We start from the raw sequence: 19,804 nt of genomic DNA on the forward strand, positions 1-19,804 counted from the left end.
GGCTGTGAGATTATGACCTGAGCCGAAATCGAAATCGGAGGCTTAACCAGCTGAGCCACCCAGGTGCCCCTCAGTTTCCTCCTTTCAAAGAAGAATTTCATATAGATACTCCCATGGGCTCCTTTAGATAAAAAAAATTATAGATTTCCATAACTTCAGTTCATAATTTGTTTTAGCACCAGAATTTTACATACAAAGGGATTTGCTCGCCGCTAAATGCAAACACAACAGACTCCACTCTGGGCGGGGCACGGAGGGAAGTGGCAGGATGGGGGGGTGGGGCTACTTGGCTGACCCCCTCACCCCCACCCCGGCTGCGTCCCCTCACAGAGGGCGATGCCAGGCTCTGGGGAACGAGGAGATGGCTGTTGTGCCACCTCCTTCCCCAGAATGTCTGACAAAGCGAAGCCTCTCCCCTTGCCTTCCTTCTCTCGTTTTGTTCTGTCTTTTCTACAGACACGACTGGCTCCTGGGTAAGTGGACTTGAGCAGGGAGGAGACATTAAAAGTGGAAAGGAAAGAAAATCCGCATACTATTTTTTTCTCATAAACTAAGTCTTTACGATACGCAAGAGGGTAGAGCGGCTAAAACCCTATATGCACATAACCAAAGAATAGAGAAAAGGGTTCTCCGATTCCACAAGCGGTACCAGGGTGTCCAAAAATGCGGAGGGTCCTTGTCCTCCAAGTCCCCAATCTCACCACCACCAAGTCACATACGCTTCCTTGCACCAGACCCTGTTCTCACCCCTGAGAAACAGAACTCACCTGCCCTTCACAACAATCCTAGGAGGTGGGTACCATTATTATCTCCAGGCGTGAGGAGGAGGGAACTGAGGCAGAGCGGGCTCCAAGTACCTGCTCAAAGTCACCCGGCTGGTCTGTGCCCGAGCCAGGACACTACACAGGGAGGAGCCCAACGAGAGGAACCCAGCTGCGACCCCAGTACTCACGATCCGCTCGAGGAGCCACAGACGCAGGACCGGGTTCTTACCTGATCACACTGTCGTGGACACTTATGTTCTCTTGTGTCATTTTCATGAGGAGATCTGGTAGCTGAATGTCCACAAAGAAAGCGAGGTCGCCAGGTTCCCAGCCCATGTCCAGAAGATGAAGCAGGGCTGTCTGCACACAGGACAAGGCAGGCAGCAGGGACCTAGAGAGCCCATGACGGTGCAATTTGTGGACGCTGTCCATCGCCAGGGGGACAAGACAATGCAAGTCACGACCCGCTGTGTCTGCAGGTGGAGAGCAGACGGGACGGCTGGTCCTTCCAAACTGCACACGCCCCACACAAGCCCTCGTCAAAGCACAGCTCAGCAAGAGCTCCAAAAGCACGAAGTGAGGCGTCTGCCCTGCCAGGCCTACCTCAGGGGGCGTTTTACGGTCAAGGACGGAGCCATAAAGATCACCTCCCGATAAACAGCAAGATGAGGGCCAGTCCCGAATTAGCCCAGGTCGGTCAGCGTAGGAGGAGAGGGAGACCATTTGATTCGAGGTTTCTGTCTAAAGCACCTACTGTGGAGGCGCCTGGGGAAGGGCTCTCTACTCAAATTCTAAGACTGCACCTAACACATCTGAAACTAAAATGACAGGTTGGAAATCCCTACACGGACCAAGAACCATCCCCCTGAAAACGCTCACACCACACAGAAAAGAAGCTGGGACAGAGTATACAGTAGGTTGGCAATGAGCTCAAGACGGTAAGATCAGGGATCATAGCTCTTTTTAACTCTGTTTTTCTATACTTTCAACGCTGAACACGTATTTCTTCTAAAATCAGAAAAAGTAGGGGGGCGCCTGGGTGGCTCAGTCGATTAAGCGGCCGACTTCGGCTCAGGTCATGATCTCACGGTCTGTGAGTTCGAGCCCCGCGTCAGGCTCTGTGCTGACAGCTCAGAGCCCGGAGCCCGTTTCAGATTCTGTGTCTCCCTCTCTGTCTGCCCCTCCCCCGTTCATGCTCTGTCTCTCCCTGTCTCAAAAATAAATAAACGTTAAAAAAAAAAAAAATTAAAATCAGAAGAAGTAGGAAGAACGCTTTCTCTGGAAACGGCGCAGTTATACAGTACCTGTCATTTATGCAGCTGAATCCTTTAACCGCTTTGACCAAAAATAGAACAAACTGGTAGTAAGTGTCTCGAATCTCTTTGTGCAGGTCTGCGCCACAGCCCTCCAAGTGTCCAAAATAACTAGAAACAGAGGAAAACACTGATCACCTGATTGCCAAGCCATCGCTTACTTAATAACTGTGATTCCTTACAGGAAAAAGAGCCAAGACGCGGCGCCCGCACAGACTGGCCGGGGACCTGAGCACAAGTGCAGTCGCTGGGAGCAACGGCAAAGCAGGGTCACGGGTGGGGGTGGGGGGGCCGGGGGGCCGGCGCCAGGAGTGAGAGGCGGCAATCGTTTCACTCTCTCTCTTAATATAAACCTGCCCCCAACTGATGGCTGGCCACCACCACCGAGGGTCTCGGGTTCTGGGTTAAGTACTCGCCCTCATCAGTCACACCCACCCTCGTCTCCCCTCACAGATTCCACCTTGACCCTTGTCACCACGGTGATGGCATCACCTCTGAGACCCTCACCTGAGAGCAGCCTGCCCACCCTCTCTGCGACCCGACCCCCACAGCAGCGACTTCAGCCCCAAGGAGCCCTACACACCACAGGACCTACTCCTCCCTGATGACCCAGGACGTCGCTTCGCGCCCACCGCCACCCGTGCCTCTCTTCTCTGGGCCGCAGACCCAGCTGAGACCCCACGCCCCCTCACCATACACTCACCATACACACGCCCCCTCACCATAAACCATACACATACAGCGTCGCTGGAAGAGGCACTTCTCAAACAAGCGCTCAAAACTCTCAGGCAGTCAGCCTGCCTTTCTCACTTGGTGTTACCATTTCAACCCCTCCTGCCTCTCCTTAAACGGCCGCCACTCCTCCCAACCCTTCATGTTTAGCTGATGACTCTGCCGTTCTGTTTAAACACGGAAAGGCCACATGGGCGCCCCCCGTCTCTGTGCCTCCATCCATGCTGTGACCCCCCCTGCAGCCACAGACGGCCTCCTGGGCTCTGTGCAAGCCGACCCCTTGGAGTCACACGGTACCTGCCGTGCATCAAGTGCGCCTCAAACTGATGCTCTCCCGCCAGCATACGAACGCTCTGACACCTCTTAAAAACCCTCCGTTGATCCCATCTCCCCTGCATTTCTGCCCCTGTCCTCTGCTCCTCTTTGAGGCCGAAGTTCTCGAAATGATCGTCTGTGGTCTCTCCCTCCATTTTACACGCCCCATTTTCCTCTCAACCCGCCGCGCCTGGGCTTTCGGCCCCACGGCCCCGATGAGACTGCAGATCCAGTGTGTTTTCACGTGGTGCAGCCTCCCACATCAGCGCATGACACATTCTTCTCTCAGCTTCCATGACCCCACCACCCCCAGTGCTCGCTCCTGATGGCCACTCCTTCCTGATCTCCTCAGCTGACCCCTCTTCCTCAGCTCTGAATAAAGAGATGCCCTTCATGCTCAGTCCTGAGCCCGCTCTTGTCCACCTCTGCCCTCTTTCTTGGCCATCCGGTCTCACAGCTTTAAAGACCACCTATGTGCTGAGACTCTGTCCCTAACCCTGGCTTCTTTGCAGAACGTCAGACCCTTACCCTCACTGCCTGGATATCTGTATTTGGATGTGAAAGAGGCAGCTCAAACCTAACACACCAAACAACTTTGGTTTTCTCCCCGATCTGTTTTTCCATTCTCTTCCCCTCAGGAAAGCGCATCACCATCCACCAACTACTTTGCTTCTGCCCACGCTTTCCCAGAGAGCAGCCAGAAGGGTCTTTCATAAACGCAAACGCCAGTATGCTCCTCCCGGGCTTGGGGTCCCCCATCCACGACTCAGTACAAAACCCAAACACCTTAAATCATGTCCTACAAAGATGTACATCACCTGAGCCCTGCCTAATTTCCTGAGCGGGTCTCCTCCCATCCTCCCTCACTCAGGCACGCTGGCTTTCATTCTGTTCCTCGGGCTAAGCCCCTGCCCTAAGGCCTCTGCCCTGTTCCTTCGGTCTTCAGTGCTTTTCCCCGAGTTCAACCTGAGCTCTCGGTTCACAGGCCGTCTTCTCAGCCTGCTCCCTGACCACCCCACCTACACGACAGCAGCTTCACCGGATTACTGTGTATCACTGTCCAGGACGGGCAGATTACACAGGCGAATGGATGGATGGATGGATGGACTTCTGTTATTGTCTGTCTCTCCATAAAATACAAGCTCCATCAGAACAAGAATCCTGCCTGCCTTGTCCACGGCTGCACATGCATCACCTAGAACAGCGCCCAGCATAGTGCTCAGGAAATACTGACTGAGCTATGAGAACAACCTTGTGAAACACTTCGTGTCCTTACTGTAGAAGAAAATTAAAGTCAGCTCACAGCTTCCAGGAGCTGACCGATGAGCACGGGTACGAGGGAATACAATCCCCACTGTCTGGTCAAATACAGCTGATAAACTCATCAGGAGGAGCGAACTCGTATCTGGTATTTACTCGCCAAAAGGATAGAAGCCCTTTCTCCACAGGATGAGAGAACTGACCAAAAACATACATTCGCATCCTCCACGGAAATACGAGTTACTGATTAAAGAAGACAGCCCCTGCCGGTGTTCCTTGCAGGTATGGACTTTGGACTTACTTGGTAAACTCTTTCTGGCAGGTCAGAAGTTCCAGCAGGAAGAGAATGCACGGCGGCTGGAAGCAGTGCGGCTGCCCGAGGGACTCCACGCAGTACTGAACTATCCTCAGGACCTCGAGGACGCTCTGCGCTTGGGCTTTCCTCCAGGAGAGAACCTTCACAACACTGAACACAGAAGCCAAGTCAGGGGCACCGAGAGAGCTCGAGCGGGGGCATGTTAACAGCACGGAAGGACTGCTGTGAGGGCGTCAGAAAGGTCACTCAGGAGGGGACCAGCACCTCTTGGCTACTTTTAGTCACTGCCCAGCAGCAACACGAAGCGGCTCCCGCCAACTGTCCAGAAGCCCCACGGCCCAGACTGACAAATTCAGTCACCAAAAAGGAACGCTGGGTTCTTTACTGCCCCACAGAGACAAAGTTTTAACTCTCAGGACGGGAAATTAAAACATGCAATATGCAATACTTCCAGAGATGTAGGTCCACAGGTATACAATTCTGTCAGAAAGTATCAAATCTTAAGTTTCTCCCAGAATTAAAAAAGACACATTTATAAACGACAGCCACCATAACAAATGTTTCTTTGCACCCCAGCAGGACATTACTGAGGTGCAATTTTCATACAGTGTAACGTGCAAATCTGAAATGGCAAGATACACCTCTAAAAGAAAAAAAATAATCACCCGATTTTTCATTGAACGTTCTAGAACAAATCTCAATCTCTCTTTCAAGTATTACTTGCTTGCCTTCACGTGAACCTCAAGCCTCTGACCAGCCTGGGTGCCTACAGCTCGAAAAGAGAAGGTGCTGGGAAGGCGCTGCCTGGCTCACCTCTCGTGGGAGAGGGACTGGTCCTTGATGAAGTCCAGGACATCCCTCAGCAGGGGGTATTTCTCTTTCACTGTGGGCGCCGGTCTGGCCTCCTCCACTGACCGGAAGGAGAGCAGCCGGAGTCGCCCTCGGGTGAAGGGAGGCCGCCGGGTGGGAGCGGAAGGTGACGAGGGCTCCTCAGTGGCGGCAGGGGGCACCTCTGAGGCAGGGGGGCCGCTGCCGGGGGGCAGGTGTGGCTGCGCTTCCGAGCCGGGACCCCCGTCCCTCACGGCAGGTGTGGCCGCTTCCACGGGAGACAGCGAGGCCTGGAAATGCTCCTCCACCACAGAGCTCGTCCTCGGGCGCCTGTCGCGTGGCTGCAGGTGATCCACGTCATCTGTGGCCGCCAACTCGTCACGGCTTTCTTCTGAACTCACTCCCATGGGCAAAAATCTTAGCAACAGGAGACTCTTCTGAATACACTCTTTCGCTAAATGCAAACAGCAAGGAAGGTAGTGAAAAAAGTCAAAACTAAACTTACTGCTTACTTCTGGAGAGAAAATGATCTATATAAACTCTGTAATTTAAGACGAGAAATACCTCGGTTACCACAGTGATATACACCTCTACTGAAGAAAATAAACCTTTGTCTCACTGTACAAGTCAAAATCTCCCCAGCATGGTCATCACACTTAAAAAGAAGTTTTATTGGGGCGCCTGGGTGGCTCGGTCAGTTGAGCGTCCGACTTCATATCAGGTCTCAATCTCACAGCTCGTGGGTTCGAGCCCCGCGTCAGGCTCTGTGCTAACAGCTTGGAGCCTGGAGCCTGCTTCGGATTCTGTCTCTCCCTCTCTCTCTGCCCCTCCCCTGCTCACACTGTCTCTCTCCCTCTCTCTCTCTCAAAAGTAAATAAACATTAAAAAAAATTTTTTTTTAAGTTTTATTGTGGATGTTTTCTAACATGCAGAGAGAAGAGTATAAGGACCCCACTGTGCACCCCTAACGCCAGCCCAAGGCCAGTCTCATCTCGCTAGCCGCTCCCTCCCTGGATTATTTCCATGCAGACCACAATATCGCACTATTTCATCTAAACACTTCAACACATTTCTCTAAAGTAGTAAGAGGTTTTATTAAAAAAAATTTTTTTTTAAACACTTATTTATTTTTGAGAGTCAGAGAGCAGGGGACAGAGAGAGAAGGAGACCGAATCTGAAGCAGACTCCAAGGCTCTGAGCAAGCTGTTGGCACAGGGCTGGATGTGAGGTTTGAACCCACGAACCGGGGATAGTGATCTGAGCCGAAGTCGGATACTTAACCGACTAAGCCGCCCAGGCCCTTAAAGTAGTAAGAGTTTTTAAACTGACCATGATATCACTAAGAAATTAGCAGGTAATTCCTTAATCTACTGAACACTCAGTGAGAGCACACTTTGAACGCATTAACAAGATGTAGCTCAAAAGCACCTGACGTCTCTGTCCTAAGAGAAGTAATGAGAAAGAGTCAGCATTTGGGTCATATTAATAAACAATTACTCCTGGGGCACCTGGGTGGTTCAGTCGGTTAAGCGTCCGACTTCGGCTCAGGTGATGATCTCACGGTTCGTGGGTTCGAGCCCCGCGCCGGGCTCTGTGCTGACAGCTCGGAGCCCGGAGCCTGCCTTGGATTCTGTGTGTGTCTCTCTCTCTGCCCCTCCCCTGCTCATGCTCTGTCTCTCTCAAATAAATAAATGTTAAAAAACAAAATTAAAAAAATAAACAATTACTCCTCTGGCATTTTTCTCTTTGTGACCATCCTTGGAAACTACATGTAGCTCCTGTCCTCCTACTTTCCTCAGGTCAACACACCTTCAACTAAAACAATCCAGAAGACGGGTCACCGGTTCCCTAGGCCACGCAGACAGAAGGCTGAGTGGCGCACTCACCCAGGCTCTCAGGGTTCAGCTCGGCAGCCTCGGACCCATGCCTTCCTTCTGCCTCGCTCCCCAGGCTCATCAGGGACTTCTGCTTCATCTCTAGCTGGGGGGAGAGGCGGAGCCACATGACCACACTGTCCGGGCCAGGCTGCCAGAACAGCCACAGGATGCTACTTCAAACACACCCAGCAGCACTGACATCACGGAGAACCGTACCATTACGTTCCAGCCACCAAGGACACGGGACTGAGTTGCTTTTGTTTGTCCTGGGAGTAAGCCAGACTTTGAAAGATGGATGTGTCTGCAGGTGTATGTGCAACACTGCTTTCTTTTCAACTATGCATTGTTTGGAGGGGGTTTTACCCCAACCCTATTATTCGAAAACTGTGAACACTGGAGCTGGGGGGGCTGTTACCCACAGCTGACCAAGCGCAGCTAAGGCAGCAGAGGTCTAGAGAAGCGAAGGGTCTTGCTAGGGTTACACCTCCAGTCTGCTGAAGTTGAACCAAAAGTTCACCTCCCCTCTGTCTGCGTGAGGGGACGCTCGTAAGCGACACCGAGCCTGCCGGGCAGGGGGCGGTGGTCACACAGTGGGAGCCACAGTGCGCACAGCCCAGGCGGCAGGCCGTCTGTGCCACCCGAGAGGCCACGGTCTGGGGAAGGAGGCTGGCGTCTTGTCCAGCTATCGGCAGTCTGTGCTGCGCTAGACCAGAAGCGTGGCCTAGCCTGTGCCTCGTCCACTGCCAAACCCTTTCACCTGAGCCGCCTGTGGAATGAGCCTGTGTCGGACACGCTGTCCTCAACGACTGCCACTGCCTGCCCCGTCTCCTCTGCCAGCGCCGCTCTGGCCCTCCTCGCACCGTTCTGAGGGCAGGACCTCTCAGTTTCTTCTGAGAATCTGTTCGTTTGGTCCCCATCTATCTATCCATCTGGTGTGTATGCTCCGATCGCTATGGATCCTGGTCAGGCCTCTCTGTTCCCGGGTAAACTCACACCTTAAAAAAACATCCCCGACGGCATGAAGCTATCGTCATCCCTCTTTTGACGTTTCCGTGAAGCACCAGTGAGATTCTTCCACGTTTGCTGAACCCTACCGCCAGGCGTCTCTGATAACCCGTATGTTCTCATCCTCAGCACATCCCAGGCTGAACTCACCCCCTACTCCCAAAGACCCAAGGCCACTTTCCCCCGTCCGGTCAACGCTTCCAGCACTTTCCCCCGTCTGGTCAATGCTTCCAGCGCCCAGCAAGTCACCAAGGCAGGAGCGCGGGAACGGTCCCGGACGCCACACCGCTGTGCACCCCTCAACCGCGGCCACGGAGCCTGACCATCCTACCCCTGGAGCAGCTGTCACGTTTACCTAGGGACCACGGTCAGTCTCCTGCACTCCGTCTCCTTGTCCATCCCCTCCTCCCAATCACTACACAGCGTTTAAGACGACTGTGAACACGTAAACAGTAACATGTAGGGTCCATCTCCACGCCTGAGAAAAACGATCTCCCGAGCACGGCGTTCGCCATTCCTGTGCGTCTGCACCATGGCGCCACAGACCCGGGCTGCGTGTCAACTTAACGTGAGGTGGAGCGCACTCGCACTTCCTCTCGGACTGGTTTCTGCCCGTCACCCGTGTGTGAGCTGACACGCGTGGCTCGCCTCGCTCACTCTCACTGCGGCACAGCGGTACGTGACCGTCTCACGCTGCAGCGTCGCTGAGGCAGCCAGGTAACACACAGTCTCGCCGTCCGTCCTCCTACCGGTGCACATTTTGTTCCTCCAGTTCCTGGCTGTCACCAACGAACGGTCACTACGGAACCACTTTTCTACCATGCAGAAAGGGCCCCCCTTTGACAATGGCCTTTCCCCCACTGAAAGCCCCGAGTGGTTGTCCCGTATCTACCACAGTGCTTTTCCACCTGGTCCACGAGGTCTCGCAGAGTGGCCTTTGGGGTGACAGCCCCCCACACGCACCCTGTTTCCTCTGAACGTCCTTCGCGCTCACCACACTACGATTTCATGTTGTCACTGAACTTGAGTTTTTAAAAAATTCCTAAGGTTACGCTCTTGAGAAGAGGGCTGTTACACCTTAATGACAACGAAACCATGGTGGGAAAAACTCAAAATACATAAAGATCCCATGCAAGGAAAATCTTACCATCCATATCCGAATCCCATCTGCCAAATAGTACACCTGTGCAAACTCGTCGCTCAGGGCTGTGTGGCCCCCACTTTTTACTGGGGAGAGGAGATAAGGAGAGGGCGCTCAGTTAGCTCAATTCACTACTGCGACCAAATCAGTTTATGATGCGACCAAATCAAATTTATGCACAAATCAGTTTCTAAACCTCCTAACACTACTAACACAGAGTCTTTTCCCTGAGGCACACACATTGCGGGCAGGAAGACGCTTGGACGTAATAAAGATCAGTTAAGCCACAAATACCTGGAATGGGTTCTCTGTGTTACTTCAAACTAACCCTTTTCAAGTGAACAACATCTGAAACGGACACACTATTAAACGGGGTAAAATATTTAAAGTAAAAATATGAGAGTAAATTATCAAAAATATTAAAAGTAAAATAGAGTATTAAAAGTGGATAAAAAATAGTTATTAAAAAATAATTATTATTATTATTGACATGAAAAAGGTTCACGGTATAAATTAAGTAAAAAAGGTCAGCTTTGAAACAGTAAACAAAATTATCTATTTATAAAGAACATACGTATTTAAAACACAGTGTGCACGTAGGTACATATATACCCTAAGGCCAGGTAGATATGCAGAAATATGTTAATAGACTTGTTCTTGAACTGATGAGATTATAATTGATCGTTATTTTCAGCTTTTCTGTACTTTTTAAGTTCCTCCATGGGTATTATTCTTATAATCAGAAACATAACAAAAAAGTTGTTTGTTTAAAAGAAAGACCTATGAGCCCTGCTTCTTTCTTGTCTTGTAAAAACCCAAGGAGAATGTGTCAGAACAGCATGATGCTTTCTGGCAAGCGGACATATGATGCGAGGACAATTTTCTGAACATGCAGGATGTGCCGGGCTCTATACCAGGCCCTGGGGACACAATGCTGACGAACACAGACCTGGACCCTGCCCTCACGTAGTTTACCGTCTAGGTGAAAGACTCCTGCCGTATATTTCTAGTGCGAAAGGTTGACCAACTTTTACACAAAGGTGACCAAGTGATCTAGACAAGGGCCCCCCTTAAAGTAGCCCATCCTGCAGGACCTGTGAACAGCCCTAAGGAACTGAGGGCCTCCAACGGTGCCTCCAAAGCCCGAGTGGCGGGTATCCTGGGAACAGCCTATATTCGGCAAAGTGTTCCAAGTTCCCACATCAGACTGTGTGTTTCTCTCCTGAAATAAGATATGTGGTATCTGAACACAATCTGAAAAAGAGCTAGGGAACTGGCAACCAGCCAAAAATTTTGTTTCTCAGGGTTTGTTGGTTATTTTTTTAATTGTTACTTTAAGTAGACCCCACTCCCAACGTGGGGCTTGAACTCACGACCTCGATGTCAAGAGTCGCAGGCTCTACCGACAAAACCAGCCAGGTGTTCCTGCTTCCTAGCTGTCAACTCACACGGCTTTTGTCCATCTACTGAGACGGTCCAGCTCTCTTACTATAATTTGATTGTGAAAACATACACTGGATTTTTGCTTCAAGACCTGACAGGACACATCGCCACCCCCTAGCAGAGATACACTCTTCCATGGGACGGCTGTTTTCATAAATCACTCGTGCCTCCATGTGGATTTTGTTTACTTGAGCAGCTTCTTAAAGGAAATAGTTAAGAATTGAAGGAGGAGGGATTAATGGAGATGTTTTAGAAATCAGGAAATAAACTCTGCAAAGTGAGCTCCAAAGAACAGGGCAAAAAGGGCAGCAGTGACCCTCGCGGCGATCGCGGTAACAGCAGCCGTCAATGACCTGCTCAGGTGGGAGAAACCACCCACGCCCGCTCATCTCATCTGCGCCACAGAAGTGCTCGGGGACACCCCATGTCGTCTTTAGGGAGAGTGTGAGATGTTCTTCCCTTGAAAGACGACGAGGAGAGAGATTATTATGAGGCCGCAGGCTGCACGCACAGTGGACACAGGTGCGCGCGACGGCAAGGAGCGTGCTGCCCACAGAGGAGGCTGAGCAGGGGCAACGCTACAGGAGCTCTGTGTGCAGGTGCGAGCGGACACCTCCGCTCCCGTCCCCGATTATCAGCACACTGAATGACCTCAACGGGTCCGGGCGTAACCGGCATCTCTTGGAAGGTCAGAGCCACCGGCCCCCAGTTTACAGTTTTGCCTGAGACTAAACCCAAGTCAGGGTTTCCTCCCGTTAAACTTGCTGGCAGTTTTCCATGAGATTTGTGGAGAAAGAAGTGACCTGTCGATTAGGAGACTCAAGGCCACTTGCCACGCACGACAATCCACTGACTATAAACTGGTCACGAATCTCTTGACCGGCAGAGTAGGACTTAATGAGATGGAAGTCTACGGTGGTAGAAACACGTTCATATTTGAAAATATTTTAAAATTTTCACTTAAGATACGCTTTCTTAAAACTTAGCAACTGGCCTTCGGATGAGAAATATTCCCTGTAGTATAAGTTACCATATTTCTGCAGCTTCTCATATAAGTCTGGAGTACGACACACCAGAGCAGCAAAGGTGGCGTTCACAGCTTGATCAATAGTGGAACCAGCAACTCTATCTGTCTTTGGGGCCTGTTTTCTACATGCCTGTATGAGTCCCTTGCACAGTTCTGACAGTGGCCCACAGCAGCTCTGGGCAGGGTCTGCCTGTACAAACTCAAGAAGGAGACGGCGGCAGGGATCCTCGGGGATGCGTGTGACCTGGAACAACAACAACAACGGGTCCCGGTGAGCGCAGCCGTTCGAGGGGTACGGTTCGGCGAGCACCTGCCGGGCCGGAGGAGAAGGACAAAACACGGGGTGCTCTGGGGAAACCACGGGTTGAAAACCAGGGTAAACATAGGGAGACGGTGAGGGCGTGAACCCAGCGCCACCACAGAGCAAAAGGTTATCGAGCACCAAATGCCAGGGAGGGATGCCCAGTGCCGAGAGCCCACCGGACAGAGCCCCCGGGGCGGCTGATGTCACGAAGAAGAGCCTCTGGGAGGGAGTGGGCTTTGGGCCGGACCCTGAAGACTGAGCCGGAGTCAAGAGTCAGCGGCGAGACTGACCTGGCCTTAAGTCTCACCCGGGGCTGGGCGGTGGGTGGGGGTGAAAAGGGCAGAGTGGCGAGGTGAAAGGAGATGGGATAGAGCCTCGACCGTCATACCGAGGAGCTCGGACTTCACCCTGTGGGCACTGGGAGCCATTACTGGTGCTCGGCAGTGGGATGACAAGGGACGATAAGACGATGCCGCAGCTAAAAAGCCACATCTACAGAGAGAGGATGGCGGGGGAGAGGCCCTGGACCCTCAGCTAACCTCCGAGTGACTTGGGGGAGGGAGGGACAAGAGGTAGAGCAGGGACAGAGGGCAGGGCGACGGAAAGGGGACGAGAGGCAAACTTGTTTAGTTGACGAAATACCACGAGCGCCGCCGTTCACGGACAAGAGTGCAACACGAATCGTTCACTCCGTCCGACTCAGCGGGCACCATCGGCGGACTCAACTGGCCGGTTCAGCAGCTCCGTGCAGAGAGCCTTCCTGAGCACCTACGCCACTCGGCTGGGGTCACCCACCACCCACCGAGCGTGCAGTGTGGACACCAGGTGAACCAGGGGTGGACCCTGCCTCCCAGGGGCTAACAGCTGGCGGGGGGTGGGGGAGTGGGGGGGACGCAAACACAGGCGTTGGTGATTCAAAGTGGCGACGGTGAGCGAGCGGACTCCACTGCAGGGAGAAAGACGCCAGGACAGTAAATACCTCCTTACTATCCTGGCGCGGGCTAGTGGGCCAGCTGGCTGCTAATCCCAGCTCCAGACACAGCTGATGCCGGAAGACCGGTTTCCACAGCGGGGAGTTCAGGACCGCCGCCATTTTTGCCGGGGGCACGGCCACGTCGCCCCCTAACTCTGGAAAGAGAAGAAGGCTCGTGAGAGCTCTGTTCTCCCGGCGACACCGAGAGTCTGTCAACTGCCCAAAAGGAGGTTTCAACCACTGGGCGCTCGAAGATGAGCAAGGGATCCACGCAGTTACCGCAACATGACTGCGGCACTTGATAAACACCCCTCCCCACCGCGAACCCATCCTGTGCCACCGGCTCGGCTCCGGGGCGTTGCTGGAGACCGGGCACAGGTGTTCAGTGACACGGGAAATGCTCACAAGGTGTAAGCTTGGGTTTGCAAAAAAAATGAGAATTAAATACGCACCCTTGTGTGCTTATGAGCAGATGTAAAAAAAGACTGGGTGGAGATATATTAAAATGTTAATACTTTTCCCCACTAGGAATGGCTTTTCTCCTTGATTTTCCCAGTATGCAATTTCTATGACATTCTACTTTTATAATCGGAAAGCCTCAAAAAGTGAAATAGAAATGAAATACATGAGGAAGTTTTATTCTATAATTATTGTTTCTTAGATGCATTTAATAACTAAGCTGAAAAATCACCTTACGGCAAAATCCACATTCCCATATTTAACAAAAACCCTCGTGTGGTTAAAGGATATAGAGCTTATTCTATTTCTGGCTTCCAGATTTCACTAACAAGAATGAAGAAAACAACAGCAATGCTGAACACCAGCCCCGGGCCCCATGTGCCCTCTGTGACAGGCTCCAAAGTCCACGTCAAGAAACTACGGAAATAACACCCAGTGGACACCATGCTCCGGTTTGGTCTAGAGGGCCCTGTGACAGGGCACCACCTGGCCCTCCCCCACGGACTCACTGTGCGTAGACTTGAGCGCCATGCACTGGGCAGCGAGGCGACCCAGCAGCCGGGAAACAAGCAGTTGTAAATCCGACGCCCACGACACGGCCACGTCAGGCAGACCGTAGGCCGTGACTGTGAACTTGTAGCCCCACTCATTGTTACTGCTGTCAGAGTGGAAGAGGAACTGGAGCCGCGGGCCAGCCTTAAAGGTCACTTTCTAGAGAGAAACACAGAAGCCACGAGAAAGCGCCACTTCGGTACCGAGCACGTTCTCCAAGACTCAAAAAACCTAAATCCAAAACCAGTCTGTATTCTCGCCATTCTATCTGGCCACGCCCACCGAGGTGATGAAGGAGAAACGAACAACGCAACGACTGGAACAGAAAATTCACCCCTGCACCTAGTGAGGCTCTCTAAACCCCGGACGCCCATCTCGGCCAGAAACGGTGCTTGTGCGTCCCTCCGCTCCCTGCCAAGACCACCGACAGCGGAGAGGAAACCCCGCGCCAGAAAACGCGGCGGGGCCCTCCTGGCTCTCCCCACATGCTCCGGGCCTTCCGGGACCCACTGGCCCTTGCACGCTGAGGATCCCAACTCCCCGTTCACACCGGACAATGTGACACACACCAGGGACTGGCAAGTTTCCTGTGAAGAGCCAGACAGTAAATTATTAGACCCCTGGGGCCGTGTGGTCTCTGCTGCGACCACTCAACTCTACACCGCAGCACCAAAGCAGCCAGAAACGACACGTGAACCAACGGGGGCGAGGCCACGTTCCGAGATACCTCTACCTACAAAACAGAGGGCCGGCTGTCGTTTGTGAACTGACACCAGCCCTCCCTTTTACGAGAGTGTGACCAACACTTCCCCTCAACACCCAGCCGCCCTTCCCCCCACAGGCTGCCAAAGGCGGAGGCTCGGTCCGGAAGTGCACACGCCACCTCCTCCTGGGAGCACCACTCACCTTGGGCCACTTGTCAGTGCCGACTCTGGTGTCATAGCGTGTCTTTCCACCTCTAGCGTCGGTAAATTCCAGATAATCGTACCTGTGAAGGCAGAACCGCTGTTACCCGGCCTCGCTCACGTTAAGCGTTTCCGCCAGGGGGAAGCGTGAGCGTCTTACCGCTTCTCAGTCTCACACCGCTCATCAAATTCCACCTCAAAACAGGTTGCGCCCGGGCTAACAAAGACGGACACCTCGTGGCAGTTGTTCTCATAGTTGTGCGCAGACTCCTTCGTCCACGTGTGTAACACCACCGGACGCTCCTGTGGCCAAGGCTCCACATCGAGCTGCACAAACGAACAAGCAAGCAAGAGAGCGTCCCTCACTTCGTGTCCACACACGCAGGCAACGGGGCTGCCGCGTTAGCACCCGGGCAGACGGCCTGGGCAGCCGACACAAACTGCCGCACGGACTCAAAGTATCCCGGGGTTCCACCTGCGCGCCCCGGTCACCACGCGTCTCCCCCCGAGCAGTGGCTTTTAGGGCACTACAGTGCTTCCGTGATTAGCTTCTGTCTTCCGGCTGGGGCAGAGCTGATTCCTGGAGACCACTCACTACCCACTTGAATTTCCAGTGGGAAAAAAACACCGAATGTGGGACCTTGGCAAATCTGAGCTCATCTCTTCGCCCTCCCTGTGTTTTCGTCTTTGCCTTTTCACCTTGAAAGTAGGCTTTACGATACATGCCCTCTCTCTTTCCACAGAGTTATTTTGAGATTAAAAGAAGATAGTGAAAAATCTTTGTGTCCTGTAAGGTTAAGGAGGGAGAAAATTCTTTTAAATACCCAACCTTCGAACTTGCCTTTCGACATACGTTCTCTCTTCTAGACTTCAATCTGGTTTTCACTTACACGGCTTTTATGTAAGTTCATGTGCTAGGAAAGGAAATTAACCTACGTATAGCTTCCTTTCGGACGCTGATCAGGCCAGACCAGCTGGGGCCACCCTTTATCCTTGTTAGCAAACCAGCGAGAGGCAGTCGGGGCGGGGTCCTCCCAGAGGCAGTCTGTTCATGTAGATGTGCACGATGTAGGTTTCGTTCAGCAGCATCATATCACTCTCAAGAGGGGACGCAGAGGGGCTCAAATGCCCACTCGAATTACCGTATTTGGCCCTCCTTCAGGGTCACTGCACAGCTGCTTCAACAGTTCCGGGAGCGTGCTGAACTCTCTCAGGAGCACACAGTGCGAAACGTCCAGAGTGCAGAAGTCCAAGAGAAAGATGACCTAAAAGGAAGATTAACAAAGCACTGGGCGCCTGCCTCAGACTCCGCCCAGGGCTGCGGGCCACCGACCCCTCCTGCTTCACAAAGGCCGTCACCGTGTCTTACCAGTTGACGAGCTGCCATCGAAAACACCGAATTACACAATTTCTCTACAAGGGTCTTTCCACTATACTGTGACAAAAGGGATTCCAAAATCACTCTCAAGCTCGCCAGAAACTGTGCCACATCTACCAAAACATGAAGACAGTAATTAATATTATACACGGTAGAAACGTCACTTGCTTGGTCGTCTTCAGGGACAGAGCTGGAGAGGGTCACAGACGCTGTAGGGGGATTCCACGTCAGAAAGACCACGAGACCACTATGTTTCCCTCTGGGAAGGAAAAGCAGTGCAAATCTCAAGAAAGATCACTTTTAAAGGGAGTTAATTTTTTTTTTTTTTCTTTACTACTTTTTGACAAGGTGGAGACACCACCCGTGTGAGTGAAGGGTTACTGGCTGACCGACCCGGCCGCCAGGCTGCCTCTCCCTTTGCTCGGTGGCCCCAGGGCTCTACTCCATCAGCAGTTTTGTCACAATGCTGAGACCAAATGTAAGAGAGCTGAATTTTCCACACCCGCGGTTCTCAGAACCTGGTGGCTGTCATGTAACTAATTCTCTGTGAGTTTACAGGACATGAGTATGAGGATTTTCGGTATCTGCAAAGACCACAGCAGGGCTCACATATACCTTAGATTTTAAAAATTCAGGATTTTCTTTTTTGGATAACTTGATTAAAATGGACATGACAGACTCTACTGAAGAGTGCTGCAGATCCAGGAGCAATGTTTAGGCTGTGAAATGATCTGATCCCACAACAAAAAACACTTAGGCAGGGCGCCTGGGTGGCTCACTCGGTTGAGCATCCGAATTTAGCTCGGGTCATGATCTCGCAGTTCATGGGTTCGAGTCCCGCATCTGGCTCTGTGCTGACATCTTGGAGCTGGAGCCTGCTTCAGATTCTGTGTCTCCCTCTCTCTCTGCCCTCCACACCCCCCTTCCCCCACCATTCATGCTCTGTCTCTGTCTCTCTCAAAAATGAATAAACATTAAAAAAAAATTTTTTTTTTAACCCATTTAGGCATACTATCACATTCAGCAGAAAATTCTGGGCCAAAAGACATGCCATAGAGTTCTATTTTAAGAAGAAAAAAACAACCCAGAGACAGGTATAACCTGTAACAAAGAAGAGAAAACCATACGCATACTCCATGCGTGAGGCACTAAAGAGGACAGTCAAAACCCAGACACCTCTCTCTTCCCATGGCTTCGTGTCCAGCACCGACACTCACACTGGTCGAGGAGGTCCGCGGCGAGCTCTCGGGCTCCGGAGTGCGTGCTCTTCAGCTGCAGGTAGCACCAGGACAGCAGGCTGCCTTGGACCGCCCAGAACAGGGAGAAGAGCACAGAGCCGGCCTCCCCTTGGGCCCCACTGAGCACCAACAGCTCACACTAGGAGGGAGGAAACAGATGTTTACAGCCAGGTCTTCACAGAACACAGGCATGGGCGTTCTCCGAGAACAGGCATCACTGGCAAAAAATTCTAGGGAAATGGGGAATAGCTAAGAAAGGGCTTTCAGCTTTTCGAAACTGAGCACGAAAAACGGCATTATGAAAGGTCCTCTCTCGCCCTCCATCTTTCCAGGTGGTTTTCACTGCATGTGCCCTCCCCTCAGCCCCTTACAAGACTCATTCCACCGGTCACCTCTTCTCTCTGACATCTGCAAACCCCCTTTCCCTCTGGATCCTTCCCCTGATCCTTCACCCACACCTCTCCCACCTTAAAAATAATTCCTCACCCTCCACTGCCCTCTAACCAGCAACTTTATTCTCCAGAGGCTCTCTGAAGAGAGCCTCTAGGGATTTATCACCTCTAGGGATAAATTCATGTGCAAAAGAACCCCAAGATGTGTTCTTTCACAATATCCGTGTTATTGCCCCAATCTGGAAACAACCCGATTACCCCTGCAAAGTAAAATGGATAAATAAATCACAGCCGAGTCTCAAAAACGCCGTTGAGGGAAAACAGCATGTCCCAGCAGACTGTGCGTACGCCACGTGACTCCGTTAATGGCTGACGCCAGGTGAAACAAAGCTGCTGTGTTTGAAAAGCTAGAAAGAAAACCCAGGAAATGATCAATATAAACTTCAGAAGGGTGGTTGCCTGGAGAGGAAGGAGGATGGTGAGCCATGGACAGGCATGTGGGTGGGCAGGGAGATTTCAAAACTACCCGGACTGTTTAGTTCTCAAAATGGACAGGTGGTCTTTAAACTGCCTGTCGGTAGGTCCTCTTTTGTAGGTGAGCTCCGTTTTCCAAAGTTGCCTTTCCCCAGGAGGCATCAGCCACCACCTAGGGGACAAAACCTTATCACTCAACCTTAACGTCAGTGGCTCTCCTGACGTTCAGGAGACTGAACGTTCACTGTCCTTGAAACTCCCTCTTCCCTGGGCTTCTGTCTCCCAGGATCTCTTCCCGACACTCCTTCCTCCTCTCCTGGCTGCCTTTCTGGTGAGATGCTCCTCAAGACGCCCACAGGTGGGCGGCGTGAGGGTGGGGGGCGGGCGGGCACCGCAGTCACGGCTTCGACTCTCAGCTCTTGGTCAACGGCTGCGGAATTTTCAGCACTGACTCCGCTCCTGAGTGTCCAGGAGCTCTTGCCGCCTCGAGTCCTGCCGGAGCCCCAAAGTCAGCATGTTCTAAGTCTATCCGTGATCATTCTCTTCTTCAAATACCGGCCTCTGCCCATCTCGTCAGTGGCCTTTAGCACACGCACGAATGTGGACGTGGTGGAAAGAAAGACAGAGGAGCACGAGGGAGGCTAACAGACACCACAAACACGGACGAGCAGCAGGTGGAGGCTGCAGGAGGACCTTTAAGGGAGACTCAAGAGAGGGGCCGAAGAGTCTGGAAATGAGATAGAAGGCAGAAAGCAGCCAAACAGAACATTCACGTGACAGCATGGGCAGAGTGCTGACCGAGAACAGGTAAGGCTTGGGCGGTCAGCACGTTGCCGTAAAGAACACGGGCATCGCTGCGGGAGACCAACATCCCTGGACTCCAAGTAATCCTAGGTCAGCACCATGGCCTGCCGCAGGGCGACCCTGGCAAATGACAACCCAGCACAGCCCAAGCCCTCTCCCTAAAAGCAAAGCAGCCGGGAATGAATGAAAGTGTGGCTCAGGCAGCAACACGGAAACAGGAAAGCGCCAACAAAAAAACACGTAGGAGACTCAAAGACACTAAAGTTCAGCCACAAAAAACACGTTATCGTGAGGTCGCCGTCAT

General features: G+C 52.2%; 1 protein-coding gene across 4 annotated transcripts in view; it reads right to left on the bottom strand.

Annotated features, from left to right (window-relative positions):
• The window catches only part of ZZEF1 (zinc finger ZZ-type and EF-hand domain containing 1), a 100,799-nt gene that overhangs the window by 35,356 nt on the left and 45,639 nt on the right, over positions 1 to 19,804 (bottom strand). For 2 of the 4 annotated variants that reach the window (XM_042965374.1, XM_042965373.1), the window contains exons 19-32: positions 17,810 to 17,969; positions 16,584 to 16,705; positions 16,357 to 16,479; positions 15,375 to 15,541; positions 15,216 to 15,297; positions 14,267 to 14,468; positions 13,305 to 13,453; positions 12,025 to 12,265; positions 9,558 to 9,637; positions 7,415 to 7,508; positions 5,514 to 5,982; positions 4,686 to 4,850; positions 2,069 to 2,188; positions 994 to 1,155 (exon numbers count right to left, since the gene is read on the bottom strand). In XM_042965374.1, the coding sequence (XP_042821308.1) occupies positions 994 to 1,155; positions 2,069 to 2,188; positions 4,686 to 4,850; positions 5,514 to 5,982; positions 7,415 to 7,508; positions 9,558 to 9,637; positions 12,025 to 12,265; positions 13,305 to 13,453; positions 14,267 to 14,468; positions 15,216 to 15,297; positions 15,375 to 15,541; positions 16,357 to 16,479; positions 16,584 to 16,705; positions 17,810 to 17,969 (2,336 nt within the window). Of the gene's footprint in view, positions 1 to 993; positions 1,189 to 2,068; positions 2,189 to 4,685; positions 4,851 to 5,513; positions 5,983 to 7,414; positions 7,509 to 9,557; positions 9,638 to 12,024; positions 12,266 to 13,304; positions 13,454 to 14,266; positions 14,469 to 15,215; positions 15,298 to 15,374; positions 15,542 to 16,356; positions 16,480 to 16,583; positions 16,706 to 17,809; positions 17,970 to 19,804 lie in introns of all 4 variants that reach the window. The other 2 variants (XM_042965372.1, XM_042965371.1) reach the window with 1 other exon arrangement.

The sequence above is a fragment of the Panthera tigris genome, chromosome E1 (assembly GCF_018350195.1).
Source record: "Panthera tigris isolate Pti1 chromosome E1, P.tigris_Pti1_mat1.1, whole genome shotgun sequence".
In the NCBI taxonomy this organism is placed as follows: domain Eukaryota; kingdom Metazoa; phylum Chordata; class Mammalia; order Carnivora; family Felidae; genus Panthera; species Panthera tigris.